The 17,004-nt window shown below is 39.1% G+C and overlaps 3 protein-coding genes across 4 annotated transcripts; all 3 read right to left on the bottom strand.

Moving 5' to 3' along the window:
• Positions 1–1,021: 1,021 nt before the first annotated feature.
• LOC103701692 (OPA3-like protein) lies at positions 1,022–5,581 on the bottom strand. 2 transcript variants are annotated; one of them, XM_088709239.2, is made up of 4 exons: positions 5,195–5,458; positions 4,320–4,400; positions 3,773–3,859; positions 1,151–1,468 (listed from the first exon to the last, which is right to left on the bottom strand). In XM_088709239.2, the coding sequence occupies exons 1-4, from the start codon at positions 5,321–5,323 to the stop codon at positions 1,298–1,300; spliced, it is 468 nt and encodes a 155-aa protein (XP_088565365.2). In that variant the 5' UTR covers positions 5,324–5,458; the 3' UTR covers positions 1,151–1,297. The 2 variants fall into 2 exon arrangements, with proteins under 2 accessions (XP_038986127.3, XP_088565365.2); XM_039130199.3 differs by lacking the exon at positions 4,320–4,400 and having other exon boundaries at positions 1,022–1,468; positions 5,195–5,581.
• A 977-nt stretch (positions 5,582–6,558) lies between these two features.
• LOC103697326 (histone H3.2) lies at positions 6,559–7,286 on the bottom strand. Its single transcript, XM_008779199.6, has one exon. It carries the CDS (start codon positions 7,198–7,200, stop codon positions 6,790–6,792), a length of 411 nt encoding a protein of 136 aa, XP_008777421.1. The 5' UTR covers positions 7,201–7,286; the 3' UTR covers positions 6,559–6,789.
• Positions 7,287–9,905: 2,619 nt separating this feature from the next.
• LOC103701685 (zinc finger protein MAGPIE-like) lies at positions 9,906–12,584 on the bottom strand. Its single transcript, XM_088709238.2, has 3 exons — positions 12,144–12,584; positions 11,583–11,979; positions 9,906–11,164 (listed from the first exon to the last, which is right to left on the bottom strand). The coding sequence occupies exons 1-3, from the start codon at positions 12,472–12,474 to the stop codon at positions 10,291–10,293; spliced, it is 1,602 nt and encodes a 533-aa protein (XP_088565364.2). The 5' UTR covers positions 12,475–12,584; the 3' UTR covers positions 9,906–10,290.
• Between the last annotated feature and the right edge of the window lie 4,420 nt (positions 12,585–17,004).

A 17,004-nucleotide genomic window follows, 5' to 3' on the forward strand; every position in this document is an offset into this window, starting at 1 on the left:
TGGTGGCCTTGTCAGCATTGGTAGGCTTTTTTAAGTTACTTAGTCCTGAAGGCTTAATGACTAGAATATGTTCAAAACGCAAAAGTGGATTATCAAACATTCGCTATCCATCCCGTACAGCACTCTTCACGACCCTCCGTCTTTGTCTACCGCTTGTTTGGTAAAGAATAATTCCATCGCCTGGCAGCATAATATATTTATAAAAATCTATAGAGGTATATATTTAATTCCATATCAGTTATTTATGAAGTAAATTTTGAATATTTATGCAGAACTAAAAAAAATACAAATAAATGTCTTTTAATTAGTTTTTTTGGTTGAGATTCTGAATTGTGATATAATAATATTATAACAATTCGACTTATTACCTATGTGGACTAGAAGATACTGCAGCACGGATATATTTGAGCTGGCCACTGGAATTGAATGAATCTGAATCTCTAGTTTGACAAGGATGCTAGAGAGCAAGTGTAAACACGCCGATCGACATCGCATGCAAGGATTGGCCGATGGATTTACGGGAAGCATTAGTTCTGACAATGGGCCTTTCCCACTGCGAGGAATATCACATGGATGCGGTATGCGTTGACGAGGTAAAAGCAATACCAATTTGCATAAATTTGCCTGCACCATTCTTCTAAATATATAAATGTAATAAACGCAATGCTACCAAAAAATATCGTGAAAAATTCTGTTCTCTGATGAAATTTCTACCTATACTGCTTGGGCACGAGCTGATGAGGCTGTACGATACAACTGTTGTTAAGTTGTCCAGTTTCATCATTATCTATAAATAATCCCAGCTGTCCCAACATTAGCTGGATACTGGAAGCCATAGCACTGGACTAACAACAAATCTTTTGCAAAAAATATGGCCTAATTATATGATAATAAACAGGTGAGATTTCTAACAAGGGTGGTTTACTAGAAAAGTACAAAATTATTCAACTGCTACATGCAAAGTGGTTTCAACCAATAATGACAAGAACATATTATGATAGATTACCTTTACAACAGCCTATCCTATAACATTTCTTTATTGATAATTCCAGTGTTGTGAAATGAAGCTTCATGCCACTCTTACATTGTCATAGTGATCAATGGACAAGGGTAAAAGAAAAGCATCAGCCATTGTCAATCGAATCAGCAATAGTTACAAACAAGAATGATGACAAGAACCATAACGACTTGGTGGGCAAAACACCCCCAACTCAGAACAGAAGAATGTATACTCATTAAACCGGCAACAAGACAGCATTCTGCTCAAGCTGCTTAAGTTCATCAAACTTGAACTTGATCAAACTAATCGAGCAGGTCCTGCTCTCTTGTTTTCTTCTAGTGCATGGCCATGCCTGAAGTTGAGAATGCCTGAAAGGCCTCGTCCCTTGGCAAGGTGCTCTATTTCATTGAGCTTCTGCTTGAGTAGCTCTACTTCTCTTGTTAGATCCTCCTCTCTTAGTTTCATTGCCTTCAAGAAGAAAAATATTGTTGCAAGATATCAAATAAAGGCATGCATAATAGAAGATGGGGATTATATGCAAGACTGCTCAGAGTGAATTACAAGAAGCAAGATAATCTGGTATCAGGCTCCTTGCCATCCTTACCCAAATGATAAGGGAGAGTGAGGAAGAACCCACAAAGAAAGATGTGACCCATCTGATACTAGGTGATCTCAGAGAAACGGGCATCGGCTACTGCCATCCCATGGTAGGAAACCACTAAACTGATCTTTGCATGTAGTAAAAGTATAAGATCACTTCCAACAGGCCCAAAAATATTAAAGGGCATCCTTTATAATTTAAGGATCGAGGAACCATTTAAGTTATTGAAGTGAACTATTTTGCTTCGAAAAAAAAAAAAAGACTGTTTTCAAAACCCAGGTTTTTGTTTCAGCACATGTTGCCAGGCTTGTCAGTTTATTACTACAGATGTGCAGTGACATTGATATGCCTGTGCAGGTCATAGCAGTCTTCTCCTTGTACTGAATATAATGGTTTAATCAATGTATTTTCTCAAATCTTTATTTAATTTAAATGAAGTGTGTCAGATACTTCTACTAGATTCCTTCACCACTTCAACCATAAAAGTATGCTGTTAGTCAATTGCAGCTTATATTAATAAAAATGACCGCAATGTGTTGAACTAGCTGCCTACCTTCCCCTTCTTAAACAAATTAAAATTGAAAGCACACGCACACACAAACAGTATTTGCAAAATTCCAAAAGTATCGATAAACTTTAAGACGGCAGAGACAGAACAAAATGTGGAAAAGTAGGCCAGTGGTAATATTAGTTTGTGTCATCTGCTAAAAACTAAAAAAAAAAAACAGCACTCAAGACAAAACAGTGGCAAAAGAAGAATTACCATTAACTATTTGCAAATAGCAACCTCCGGTAACAACTTGCCGAACTTCCACAAGATAAACCACATTTCTTTGCTTGGTTTTAGCTAGCGTGAGTGGACTTATATCTGTTTCCTTGTTCCCAGTTGACAAAACTAAACACCAGAACTGGAGACCGTTCAGTTTGAAAACACCATTTATTTACTATCTCCTAGAGGGATCCTTGATGAAACCATGCTAATTCTCCCAATCGGTTTGATAGAAATACCTGACTCAACTTTGTAGTTACCATTTTGCTGTTATATCTTCTTGGATATAATACTGGATACCTTCAATTACTCATTGGACAAAACTGAAAAACATGCCCTAGTAGGCACTTGCCTGGTAGACTATACAATATTCAACACCACACTCATCAGGCATAATGTTCCTTTATGTTTAGCCTATCAGTTATAGACTGCCTGTCACATTAATTCATTTGGGCATGTAGTAGAATTGATATAAACTTGCAATGCTATCTTCATCGTGGACATAGTCTATTCTTGAATATCGTAAGAAGACAGTCTTGAAGTTGTTGATTGATATCAACCACTGTACAGTTGCGCTCTTTAAGTGACGTATCATTGTATTGGATTCATCCAACCGACAAACTTTCGGTAAATTCAATCATGTAGGAACAAGAAAATTATAATCTCCACGATGGGGAAAGGGTTGGGGGGACTGGCTACAAATTAAAACAAAAAAGACAACAACATCAAAGCAACAAATGTAGAGATTGTGATCCACTGTATCTTTCAGCTGACCAGATCTGAGACCTTCAGCCTTCTATATTCCGCCAGAGTCTTGGGATTCAGATTTAATCACCAAAAGAACATGCCACTTTCTTACCAAACTGATGGATCTACACAGATACAATATCAGTTTAACCTGATAAAATAATACAAAGTTTATGGTGAACAATCTGAAAGATCCTCCCGGCCTTCAACCAGATTATGTCCAATCAATTTTTCAGATGAAAGAGAATTGAAAAGGAAGAAGAACCCAAAGGAAAGAATAAGAAAAATTAAGAATATAATGGTTTTTAGACAGAACTTCTACTGATCTATTGAATGTGCTGGATAAATTTAGTGATAATGTGTTTTAGATCTACATGTGCTTGGGACTGTTTAGCTTCAAAACCCTGCTAACAGAAAAGTTTTCATCATTTGAGTCCTATGCATGATATTATCAGGCACTGGGTTAGTTTGAGGTCAGTTTTTGAGTTTTCTGCTAAAAGAGAAAAAACAACTCCTATATAGACTATTATCAAAGATATAGTCACATTACATGTGGTGAAAATAGAAGTCTTAGGTGGCATATTATCATGGAAACTGAAGAAAAGAAATAAATACTTCAATAATCTAGCATTGAGCGAAAGTCTCAATATATTACCTCAATCGCTTGCTTCCGAATTTCCTCTTTTCTAGCTTCCGACCTTGCACTTCTTTGCACCTCAAAGATTAAGGCACCTACAGCAACCTATTAAAACAAAAAGGCAAATAACTAGCGAAAAAGTTACCATAATAAGCATGTCGCACTCCGAATCCAAACTAGAACAGGGTTGTTGAAACTTTGTCTAAAGTAGATGCAAGATACGTTGCTAAGCAAATTTAAGGGTGTTCATGTACATACACCCAAATGAACTTTCTCACATGAGCTAACAGAGCAAAATAATGCATATCAGGACTTATATAATGTATAATCATCAATAACTAAACCAGGTTGACTTGACTGCCATTGCCCATGTACACATGCACGTATTTACCCACTCACGACCGCATGAAAAAACAGACATCAGTGCATAAGCATTACATCATTCACAAGCACATCAACACTAGAACTAATTGATCGACATTTGAAAGAACAGCCAGTTTAGTGAGAACACAAAAGACAAAGAGTTCCCCAATAAGGTCTGCGCAGCAGCTTGAACAGCTTTCACCTCGTTCAAAGGCCGGATCTCAACATTGGTTGAATGACCATAAATACGTCTTTGTATGTTCGTGGTGATGTGATGGTTGGCCTGTTACAGAAATATTATGTTAAAATATTTCATAGCTATCAATTCAAGATACTGCTAACCACATAGCATTCAGAACAGCAAATAAACTTTGCAACATTCATTGGCTACAGAAGCAATAGATGGATCTACCTTGTTAGTTATTGCAAAAACAAAGACAGAATAGAGATTAACGGAGGAATAACATCATGAACCATCACAACTTGAAAACTAAATTTTTAGAGTTACAATTTCAATGACAATATATAGATGCTTTGGATGCAAGTCCTCCCGAAAACTGTCGGAGTGGTTCATCACTCCCTTATTACACACAGACAGGAAGTATCTCATGATTTTTTTACACAACAGCAGTAACAAAGCATGTTCGGTTGTGGGAAGAACGACTATTTCCATGTTATCTAAGATCCTTGATCATTACCCAGAGTGTCCTGTAGATCGAACAGCTACTGTAGAGCATTTTAGGCCATCAGAAGCAATAGAGAAAAAAGAAAAGAAAAAAAAATCAAGCAGCAATGAAGAGAATTAGTAAAATAAAACTAGGGTTCAGAAAGAAAGCAAGGCTGGAAATTACAAGACGAGTTCAGTTAAAACAGGAGAGGAATGGGAGTGGCTGCAACAAGATCAAGGAGTATATAGCTTCTGAGATATTTCAATCCCAAAAAATTAGAATTTCATTTTCTCCATACAAAATTCTACGGTTGGGATGAGAAACCGAGTTGCTCAAAATCCAGCAGAACCGGAGCACAAGGACTGAATGTGAAAAAGGGAGAGATAGAGAGAAACCGAGACGTGGACACCTGAGCAATGTTGATGATGAACCGGTGGAACTTGGGGTGGATGCCGGCCTCTTTCTTGAGTCGACTGGCGATGGGTTTGCAGAGGGTCTTCAGGGCCAGAGTTCCCAGCTTTACCGCCGGCAGGATCATCGTCCACTCCTTCCAATCGCTTTTCGATCTCTCCTCCTCCTTTCGATCTTCTTCTTTTTCTTCTCTATAGGCGGGGAGGAGAGTAGGTGGAGAGGGAGGAGGTGAACGCGCGAGAGAGGATCACTTACGATCGAGGGAGCATGACGGCCAGGAACCAAGAACAGAAGGTAAAGACGGCGGAGGGCCGCGCGGGTTCGGTTGGCTCCGGGCAAGACGCAAGCACCACCACCCCACAATGCGTGTGTAAATCACTACGCCGTCGACTCGCCTGGTTTTTGCCTCGGGATACGGAGAGATATCAATCCAAAAAAATAAAAAGGTTTTTCGATTTATAGACTCACCGATTCTATAATTTAAAAAATTATAAAAAAAACCATATACAACAGTATTTTTTTATTATTTTTAAAATATATTTTTTATGAATACATACTATAAATTGGATATATATATTAAAAAAAATAGTTATGCAGCAAATCAATACATATCTCTAAATAATCGCAGCAACAAAAACACCAATTTGTTTCTTAAGAAATTTTAAACATAAAAAGTCGTGATTTATTTTTTTTTCTGGTACAAGAACTTGGAGCATGCTCTTGTTCTCTTCTAGGAAACTGTTCTAGAAATTTCCAACATTATGCAAGTTACATGTTTAACTTTTCACTTAACAATTCTTAAAATTCAATAATTGTTGCACGGGACTTGAAAAGATTTTTATCATCAATAGTTACATGTTTATTCTTTGCCCACCTTACTTGCATCATGTTACAATTAGACCCTACCCATAGGAACATTAGAAAACCAAATATTAAAAATTCAAAAATCATTTGCCTTGGGTGGCATAATAATGCTTTAGGTAAACCAATTGGGCTAATGGATTTAAAGATGCATTTGGTTCATAATCAAAATCCACGTTATAGTGAATTATTAAAATATAAATCAAAATAACCACATGTCCTAATATATCTAGTTTATGATTAAAATTTAGATCAAAATAAAATTTAAATACCAAGGAAGAATAAAGATTTAATTATGAAGAATTCAAGCAATTCTCATTTTTCTAAAATAAAAATAAGAATAAAACTCATTCCATCTAAATAATTGGAATAGAAGTTAATCATCCCTATTTCAAAATCCAACACCCAACAAAACATGTCTTACAATGCTTAAAATTATTTACATCCAAATCACACCAACTAAATAATCCCTAACCAAACATAAACAAAGACCAGCACAAATAAACGGCAGAGTTTCCTTCATTTTGGCCACGATCATCCATAGAAACATCCAAAAACCCTAGACCATCAAATCCTAACATCGAGGAAAAAAACACAAAAAAAAGCAGAAACCCAATCCTTCAGATATACAAACGACACCATTAGCCATCCCGTTCAATAAGATATCCCTTTGCCTGCTTGCCCCGACACGATACACTACAACATTAGCCCCAGGAAACCGTCTCAAACCATTCAGGCACGCTCGCCTCGGATGCGGCGTGCAAGCTGGATATCTTTGGGCATAATGGTTACGCGCTTGGCGTGGATGGCGCAGAGGTTGGTGTCCTCGAAGAGCCCCACCAGGTAGGCCTCCGCAGCCTCCTGCAGCGCCGCCACCGCGGAGCTTTGGAAGCGGAGGTCGGTCTTGAAGTCCTGGGCGATCTCCCGAACGAGCCGCTGGAAGGGGAGCTTCCGGATGAGAAGCTCCGTGCTCTTCTGGTACTTGCGGATCTCCCGCAGCGCCACCGTTCCGGGGCGAAACCGGTGGGGCTTCTTCACACCGCCCGTCGCCGGCGCCGACTTCCTCGCCGCCTTCGTCGCAAGCTGCTTCCGGGGAGCCTTCCCGCCGGTCGACTTCCTCGCCGTCTGTTTCGTCCGCGCCATCGCTCGCAAATGGATCGCTGAAGAAAGTTAGGGTCTGAGGGCAAACAAAAACGAAAGGGCGCGACCGGATCAGCGATGGGAGGGGAAGGGATCTGGACGAGGTATTTATATGGGGCGCGGAGGCGGGAAGATGCGAAAATGAAAGCGATTCAAGGCGGGCCGAAGGAAATGAGGTTGAATCGTGGCCGTAGGTACGGAGGGAAGATCTATGGCTGAGGATCGTTGAGAGGTATTCGCTCGGATAGCGGATTGCCAGGGTGGCGTCTACGGGATCGAGAAAGTTGCCGTTCTGGATTTAATGGCAGGATAGCCGTCATAGGAAATCGAACGGCTGACGTGTGACGAGAGGTACGGCCACGGATTTTAAGAAAAAATGGACACGCTTCGGACTTCTTTTAGTTTTAAGCTTTATTTAAGACAAATTGTATAAGTTCGTTATGTTTCACAACCCGAAATCGTGTTCCATTTCTCTTTCGAGTGGAAAAAAAAAAGGGGCAGAAAACCAGTTGAAGAATGTGTTCTAATGGATTTGATTCCACAAATTTTTTTTTACTAAAATATTTTTAAAAATCATTTTTTGAGAATATAATGTATAAAAAAATGATTTTGACATGTTTTTGGTATATTTTAAAATGATCTATATTTGATTAAATATTTATTTTCTTAAAAAAGTTATGGAAAATACATATAATACTCTTAATAAAGAAAAAGATTTTATCTATAAATTTTGATGGTTTAATGATAGTTTTTAAAAAAAAATCAAAAAATAGCTTTTTCATTCCTTTTTTTATTTTTTTTATAAACCATGCGGGTCATATTCCCATGAAAATGCTATTTTTCTATAACTGTTTCTTGAAAACTCCAAACAGGCAAACAAAAAAAAAATTCTCTTGACAACATTTTTTTTCTTTTTTTTCTACAAACCAAACAAGTCCTTAATGAAAAAACAAAAAATGAGGTCTCTTACTCAATGTGCAAAATGGTTAGGTTGACTCAACGTCAAGTTGAGCAATAAATTCCATTCAAGAATCCAAGTCCAAAATATCTGGTTGCTAAAGCGAAAGGAAAGCTTGAATTTTTTTGTAAGATTTAAGTGAGGTGTGTTGTTTGTAGATACAGACGGATTTGGTTTGCATTAGGTTGAAAAGATATCAAACTTGGATTACGGAGAGGTTTGGATGTATGCCAAAGTCATCGACCCTGCCCCACAAATCTATCATGAATCAAGTTGACTTTTTTTTTCAGAAAAAAAAAAAAAAAAAAAAAAAAAAAAAAAAAAAAACAGATACAACTCAATTCAAAACAGGCGTTGGGTCAGGTTGCATCCTAGTGAACCTAACCCTAGCGACACCCGCTTCTTCTACTTTTTCTTGCTGCTGAATTGGCCCATGACTGTGACGTCATGCATCGTTGTTCACCTCTAGGTGGTGGTGATATCCTTAAAATGGAGCACTCATGGGCCTAATTAGTGATCTGGATGGGGTTGGCAAGCAAGGCCTTTTGAAATTCTTCCCACTGTAGGCCCAAATTTAATCTATTTGTTGGCACGAACAAAGAAAGAGAAGCATGAGCCTACAAGTCGAGAAAAGCATGCGAAACCTACGATCTGAACATTTTCTGGTAGAAGAGGGGTCCAGTAGTGGGGCTGCTATGCGGGTGGGCTGGTCCCTTTCCCTCTCCTCCTATTTTTTATCAAAAAAAAAAAAGAGAAAAATGAACAAAGGAAGAGAAAAAAAAAAATCCAAAGTTTGAGATGACTCGCAACATGAACAAAGGAAGAGAGAAAAAAATTCCAAAGCTCTCGTAGTCTCATCTCTGTATCTCTTGCTTGCTTGCTTCGGAGGCACACAAATACTATGTTCATCTTCCGAAGCTCTCTTTCTTCCAAAGGTTCGGAGCCAGTTTCATGTTTCTGGCGTCAATGCCTCAAACTGCACGCTCTGCTCGAATGAATAAATATATTCCAAATTGCACGGCACCTAAAACGAGAGATAAATAAATCAATAAAGGCACGTAATTAATCTCCTATTCGGGCGACCGACCAGCCAGCCAACTAAAAATTTATCTCGCTCGCACCACCCGACTGACTAAAATTTTTACAACATTAATGAATATTATTATTTTTTAATCATTGCTGTTTGCATATGCATGAACATACTGGACAAATAAATTCATTGTCAAGCGACCACATATACGTCTATAATTTATGAGTGCTTTCTTATTCTGTATGTATGTATCCACGCGTGCATATATGGACATACATAATATTATGGGCATCAAGAATTTGTACCACTTCAAATTATCTTTGTCAAATACTTATATTTACAATGTGGCTTGTTGCTTAGGCATGTCATATCCATTTGTACTTAGCTAATTTGGGAATTCAACACAAGGCATGATGGGTATGTTAGGAGTTGGACTAGGCAAGCATGCAGTAGGTACAGAGAATGCCATATGTAGATTGGCTCAGGAGCTGAGCGATTTTTAAGCATTACATATATTTCGGAAGGCGAACAATGTAGCGGACTGGGTTGTCTCATTTGTGATCCGGCACTTTGGAGAGTTTATCTAAACATCTGTAGGAGACATACCTCCTATCTTATACTCTTTACTTCCTTTTGATATGGCTAGATGTACTATATGGAATACAGTTTTCGCCCAAAAAAAAAAAGGAAAAAAAGAAGAGGGACAGGTAGCCAAGCACGTAAGCAATATCCATTGTTTTATTAGAGAAGAAAAAAAATCTAGTTTTATGGCACTAAAATTACTAAAGTTCAGCTTAAACAGAAAACATCCTCGAAAGAGATGGAATGCAACAACAGAGCTAAAATGAGGGTGCTCTTTGCCTCCCAAACCACTCCCACTTTTTCCAAAACAAAAGCAGCATCCCAGAATACTGCCTTTTAGGGTTCCTGAAAAATATAGGCGGACCTCTAGTTAGTTACTTTTGAATGCACATTTGCCCTCTGAGCACATCCATCAACTCACATGAAGCAGTGATACCACCTTTTTCTTCCCTGCAAAATTTGCAAATAAAATAATCTCTCCATACCTGCCCTTCCTTTTTCCCTCAACAACTTAGCTTTCGACTCAGATCCATCCGTTGATTGATGAGGGGCAGAGGGGATGCACCCAAACACCTAAGAAATCCCTAGTCTCTCCTCCACCTCCCGAATCATCTTTTACAGAGCTGCAGCGTCTTTCAGAGAACAAATTGTACGGGTCCGATGCTGTGAAACCACTTACAACGTTCTCTAGGTTGCTCAGCTGGTTTGGATTGAGGAGTCCATCGTATTTGCTAGCATCTTCAATCTGAGTATCTTGGCACTTCGATGGCTCAAAGCTCCCAATAAATGGAATGGTGGAAGTCACGCCAATTTGAGCAGCTTTCTGCAACAACGCTGTTGCAGACATATTCGACGCCTGTGCAGGACAATGGTGATGTTGAGCGCTAAACAAGGAAGGAATGCTAGCGAGGAGAGATTGCGAGCTGTCGACCTCCTTCATGGTGGTTGCTGGAATTGAGGTGCTTGTTAGCTCAACAGCACTGCTCGAAGGCAAGAGTTTGCTGCCATACAGCCAACTTAATTCAGAGTTGAGATGCTGCGAATTTGAACATGAGGTGAAGAGATCACCATACAAGGTTCCGGCACCCATTGATCCGATTTGATTGATATCAGAGAGACTGGTGGGGCTGCTTAAAGGCTCACTGCTCTGAATTCCGTGGTCCATCCACAAGGGAAGCTTTGGTCTAGCCTTATCATCAGCTTTGCAGTTGGACATATCAGTCTTAATATTAGACGAGAAGTTCTGCAGCATATCAGATCTCATCAAGCCATCAGGGAGAAGGTAACTGGCATTGACGATGGGCATCGTGTGGTTGATGCCGGATACTACAGAAACTCTTGCGGTCTCTTCAGCTAAGGCATCACAGAAGGCCCTGTGTGTTATAAAACTGTCTCTCCTGTTTGTTTGTGAAAGAAAAAGCCCATATCATTAGTTGGAACTAGTGTATCATGCAAAAAAATTGATGAAGGTGACGTTGCTAGCAATAACGGCGGTAGTTGGAACTGATGAGTAAAGTGAAAACAAGCTAATTAGTTTCCTCTTCCAATAGGCTAACTTGTTATGGTACTAGTTCAAATATGATTGATATTTCCTTATGAGCCTTGATACATCTTTCTTATGAGTTTGAGAGGATGTTAGTGTACTGGTCATACACTTTTCTTATTAATTAACCATATTGTTAGGCTATATGTTAATGTACATATTGTTATGACAGTGAATTAATACAATATTCAGAGATTTCATCTTCTTCCTTTATTTTAACGTAATTAATCCATGGCACAGGCTTATGACCAACCAAAACACCAGGATCTAACCTGGAGAAAAGGATACCACAGTCGCAGCGGTACTCCCTCGTGCCGCAGGTCTTGGAGTGCGCCTTCCAGTCAGACTGCACTGCGTATCGCTTGGAGCACTTCTCGCACTTCCACTTCTTCTCGCCATGCTTCCTGCAGAAGTGCTTCTTTATGCCGGTCAGATCTCCAAGCGCTCTCGCGGGATTGTGGTGGATGCAGCTCTTCTCAGGGCACACGTAGACTCTTTTCCTCGGCTCTTTTGTGCTTTTTTGCCTTAGCTTCCACGGGAGGTTGTGCCCCCTGCGGTGGAGCTGGAGGTTCTGGTCTCTTTGGAAGCCTTTACCGCAAATCTCGCACAAGAACCGGTTGGTGGCTAAGAGGGCCTTTGGAGACAAGGCAATGACCTCTGCTTCAGGATCTGCTCATAAGAACACACACACACAATTAAACCATGTAAGATATTATTAAGAGCTCGAGAAAGGACAACGCGCGCGGAAGTAGAAAAAGTGGAGGAGAAGAAGATAAAGAAGATGAGAGAGAGAAGGGATTAGAGTTTAATTCTAATATGTTGTTTCTCCTTGCCTGGAGTTCCTGGTAGGTTTCTCTTCTTCTTTACCGCTGGAGGAGTATTGGGATCACGACATGGATTTAGTGGGAAGACATTTGAAATTGCTTCTCCAGCCATTTTTTTTGGTTCCTCTTTCCTAACAAGAGAGCTCACTGGCTTTTCCTTTGGTATGGCTAAGAAAACTAAGGCTAGTGTTAATGGCTCGAGGATAGAATTATAGCTCTCTCTCTCTCTCTCTCCCTCTCTCTCTCTCTCTCTCTCTCTATGGACTTTTGAAATCATAGAATAATATTTGTTTTCAGGAGAGGCGGTGTAAAAGGCGAAAGTTGACGAGGAGATGTGCATGATGACACATATGATGAGGTGGGGGCAAAGCTGTGCTCCAATGCCCTTCCCATTTCGAATGATTATTCCATAATTCGCTGTTTGCCTTTTCCCTTGCTTTTGATCAACTCAATACAGCAGTAAAGCAGCACTCAGTGGATGTTATTTGCTATACTATGAAAGGTCAAACGGGTGTGGGCATTAACTGCCTTTTTTTTTTTTCTCCCAAAAGAGCCTTGGCCAATGACCATCAAAAGTGAAGCTCGAAATGAGAAACTCCAAGTGGATTGTTTCGCGTCATCTCTTTATCTTCATTGCACAGTGACATGTCAAATGGGATCTGATGGTTAAAGAGATAGGCCGAAATTTTTGGGTGCATATTGACACATCAACCAAAAAGATACAATAGGTGTTACGCCATTAAAATGAATGGTCGGTTGTTCCTTAAAGTTAGCAGGAGTGCTACGTATATATATACCCAAAGGGCAAAGATGTCAATGAGGTTGCAGAAGCCTCTTGTGACACTTTCAGCACTAGGTTCAATTTAATCCATCAGTAAACATATAGAACCATCTCTAAGCTTGTTTAGTGTGGTGTTAACATTTCATGGTCCGGTTTATACTTAGATCTACAATTTTTCTGCCTTCAATTCATTTCATGGCTCTAAAATCCTGATCATCATACAGAAAACTACAAGAATGCATACCATCAGCATCTGCAGGCTTCACCAGCTCGGCAATAATTTGTGGTCCAAACACCTGATACATTAGTATTTTTCACAGCTTTCTTGAAGCTTTTTCCATGCGGAGTATCCCATATATGTTTCATTAAGTGGCATAGATTCTTCTCAAAAAAAAAAAGTGGCATAAATTTCCATAGATTTGAACTTCTGCTTGAGAGGCCCAAGGCATGGATTCAGAGACAAATTACACGGTCTCAGATAAAATAACTGCTTATCTACTTAGTTTAATAATAGCAAGAGGGTGGTGGTTCTCGTACTCTTGTTCCTGGCTACGCGCATGCACGTGCTACCGCCATGGAGGCTATCGAACTCCAAGGCTAGGCGACGCCAAACAAGACGGAAAAAAGATCTGCTACTCGATCAGCTACCTTATTTTGTTCACTCTTCCTCTTTTGCAGCATTAATCCGTATCAGAGGCAGAAGGACGCATAATATTTTTTTGCATGCCACATGCGTGCTTGTTCAAATGTGCAGATATATATCAGCGGACAGCTATCTTGGATACCCTAGTCCTAGTGTGGGGAAACAGAAGTGTGGTATAAGGACAAGGGAATCGGTTTTTGTCATTCTCAACAAGGATATGATCAGAATGATCCCAATCTTATGATGCCATCATACGTGATCTTGCTCATGCATTGAACTAGTGATGCAGGAAAACTGAGTACTTGCACTTCACATCTTATTAGTGTTTACCTCTCATTCCCCTTGATGGAAGCAGTTGGGTGAGCTTTAAACTTCAAAGAACATCAAACTAACCAAGGTAGAGAACTAAGTAGTAATAATAGTATAGAGAGAAGAAAGGAAAGGGACCGAAGGGAAGCAGCAAAGTAGACAGTGAATTTTTGGAAGTGTGGGAAGTCATCGGTTTGTGGACCAACTTTATATAGTTCAAAGCGTGGCTACGATCTTACAGTATTTTAATGTGATAGTATTGCCTTAGACCATTATTTAGAACTAAGTTTTTGGAGTTTAGTATATGAACTATTCTAGCTCCTAGGATATTCTCCCCTTGCCCTAGGCTCAGCTCCAAATTTCCACACCTTTCTCGACACCAGATTCCTTTCCAAGGTCCCAGAATTACTGTTCATAGGAACGTGGTCCCATGGTCCGAGATCTCCCAGTTTTAATAGTGAGAGGATTAAAAGGTTTGAGTGGGGTGGGAAAAAGAGAAACCTTGTCATCAAGGGTATGTTTGTTTCTTTGGCTTAATTGTTTTGGATGTGGAGGAAACCCCAGAGGAAGGACTCAAGCATATTTCCCTAGTCCAAGAGCTGAACGAGTCGAGCTCAAATTCAAAACCCCGACGTTGATAAAGAAGCCAGAAGACGCTCCATTCCTTTTTATGGTTCTTTGAAGTTGGGATGAGGCAAATAAATGGCAAGACCCACCAATTAAAGTTCAAGGAAAAGCGAAAGAGCCTGCTGAAATGGTCCTACCTTCATTTGGTTAAGGGATCAGACTTCAATGACCAACATTTGTGTTGAAACACTAGGATTCAGGATAACAAATAGCTACCAGATCATGTGTGATGTCAGTTTCATATATGTTCTCATTTTGAGAATGCAGCTACCAGAAACATTAGACTACTACGAAGCCTAATCATATGGTATTTTGTATTATTTGCATTCCATTTTAATGGAACAAAGAAATTTCACAAACCCACTCTTGAAACGTCGTGAGGAGCTAATATGTGACCCTTAACGATCCTGCTCATGAGAAATTTGCCGTGCCAGTACAGTTCTATTCAATAAATGCCCCTTTTTATGCTTAACAAACTCTATTTAATTTTCACTTTCAAAAAAAAAAACATTTGTTATAGGTGTTAAGTGTATACCCAATTATTAGGTCCTTTTATTTCTTTCTTGATACTCATAAACATGCGCATATCAAGTCTTCTATCTAACTAGCACATGGCAACTAGTCTAGTTATTCTGATATTTAGAATGAAAATCTAATAAAATTGAAGTGGCTTGTTCTCTGATATGTAACTAAAACTCTGCATAACAAAGTACTTAGTCCATTCATCATCATTAAGCGTAAGCTCAGAATTAACTGACTTTCAACATGGGAACCATATAAGGTTTTAGAAGAAAACTTTGACTGCAAGGTCACGCCAAGATCTAAACTTTGACTTCAATTGTTTTAAATTTGTTTAAGTGTTCGGTCACCTTATTGTAAATCTTACTTCTTATTCTTTTTCATAAAGTTTGAATTTTTTTTCTTTTTTCCTCATAAATTATCTAATTCGCGAATTATGTTACTCTCTTGATCTAATTATTGATCATCGAGCCCTCCCTTAGCTCAAAAGTAATTGTTAAATTTTTAGATAAAGAAAAGTCTAGTCTTTGTAGTTCTATCTCTATTCCTCATAACTGGTTGTAGTTAGATTTGAGTATCAAAAATAGTAAGAACTATTTTAACCATTAGATTAACTACTAAAGGGTGAACAAGTTATCCAAGCCTTTTTTTTTTTGGTACAAAAAAAGGAGGGGGGGGGACCTCATCCGCGTAGCAGCCCCTCCTTCACTAGGGAATGTTTGATGCAGGCCGCAAGTTTTCGTGTACCCTCCCCAACCCGTGGGTTCTCTCCACTAAGTTCCTCATCCATGTGTGAGTATGTCACCCCGGTACCACCTCAGTACCAACGGACCAGTAGCAAGAATAAGGCGGTTTAGCAAAGAGAAACCAAGAAAAGAGAAAAGTATGCAGCAAGAAAGCTTCTCTATCATTTACAGAAAACAATTTTACTGACTATATATGTTTCAAAACATAGACTTTAGGTTAGTTGGGTCTTAGTATGTGACTATGTTGATAAGCTTTGAACAAGTGGTTAATTTTAGAGACCTCCTGGATTTTATATCAATCATTTGTTGGTTAATGTTCAAGATCAGGGAATGCTGCTTGGTGGAACTATAACTAGGACGAAACTACAGTATGAAGCTAGTTCAGTTGGAACCATAGAGAAGAATTGAGGATGATAGGATTTAGGAATAAAGAAAACCAAAAGTGGAGTGTAATTATTCTATTAGGTTTAGAAAGATGATGCTTTGAAACAAGTTTGAGTATATCAGTACCTGTTGTAGTCTCAAATTCAGGGCATAAATGGATAGAGAGATAGTCGGGGATTTATCCTGAATCTGGATAAAATATGCTAAAAGTTGTGGATCTATGGCTTTGGATCAGCAATTAGAAAGTATTATCTAGACTACCTATCATACAGTTAAGAGTGTTGGAACAAGCACGATTTGTGCACACAGAATATGCTTGACAAAGATAAGAACACTAAAATAGATGTATGTTAGAAACAATAAGGGTGGAATTGGACTTGCTACATAGTACTAGCAATAACACAAATTAAGATTGGTGAAGCACCTAAGATGGTGTGTGCTTATATGTAGCGCAAGTATAAGATGATTCTATTAAGGGCTTGTTTGGGTAATCCACTACCATTCATGCTAGATTTTGTTTGGATTAGTGGATTCGACAGGACTGCAGCTAGGGGTTGTTGGTAGATCCATGAATCCAGTAAGAAATTCAGTCTGATTCTACTAGATTACCCAAACATAACCCAAGAAGGATCAATTTTAAGCTTGTGGTGGCTAGGTTTTAAACTTCTCTAACATATAGGTCGTGGGGCTCCACTCATTCCATATGCTAATGTGGCACTGGCTCAGCAATTAACCCCTCATGAATAGCGTCAATCCCTTAAATTGCACTAGTCTTCCTGCCAACCCTACCAACATTAGCCTTTTGCATTTAGAAATGAATTGACAGCTTTCCACTCTTTTGCCTAAATAATAAATTGAAGG

This window comes from Phoenix dactylifera, chromosome 12, assembly GCF_051530095.1.
Source record: "Phoenix dactylifera cultivar Ajwa chromosome 12, Ajwa_hap1_PhDact_Kaust_v1.1, whole genome shotgun sequence".
Classification (NCBI taxonomy): Eukaryota; Viridiplantae; Streptophyta; class Magnoliopsida; order Arecales; family Arecaceae; genus Phoenix; species Phoenix dactylifera.

Bases quoted from the DNA above. Each gene is read 5' to 3' on its own strand.
- LOC103701692 (XM_088709239.2), bottom strand. From the start codon at position 5,323: ATGATCCTGCCGGCGGTAAAGCTGGGAACTCTGGCCCTGAAGACCCTC. The intron at 3,860-4,319 runs GTGAAAGCTGTT...TTGTTTTAATAG, and splicing joins AGATCCGGCCTTTGAACGAG to GTTGCTGTAGGTGCCTTAAT. The intron at 1,469-3,772 runs GTAATATATTGA...TTCTTCTTGAAG, and splicing joins TTCGGAAGCAAGCGATTGAG to GCAATGAAACTAAGAGAGGA.
- LOC103697326 (XM_008779199.6), bottom strand. From the start codon at position 7,200: ATGGCGCGGACGAAACAGACGGCGAGGAAGTCGACCGGCGGGAAGGCT.
- LOC103701685 (XM_088709238.2), bottom strand. From the start codon at position 12,474: ATGCACATCTCCTCGTCAACTTTCGCCTTTTACACCGCCTCTCCTGAA. The intron at 11,980-12,143 runs GCAAGGAGAAAC...TCTTATGAGCAG, and splicing joins AAACCTACCAGGAACTCCAG to ATCCTGAAGCAGAGGTCATT. The intron at 11,165-11,582 runs GTTAGATCCTGG...ACAAACAAACAG, and splicing joins TGTGGTATCCTTTTCTCCAG to GAGAGACAGTTTTATAACAC.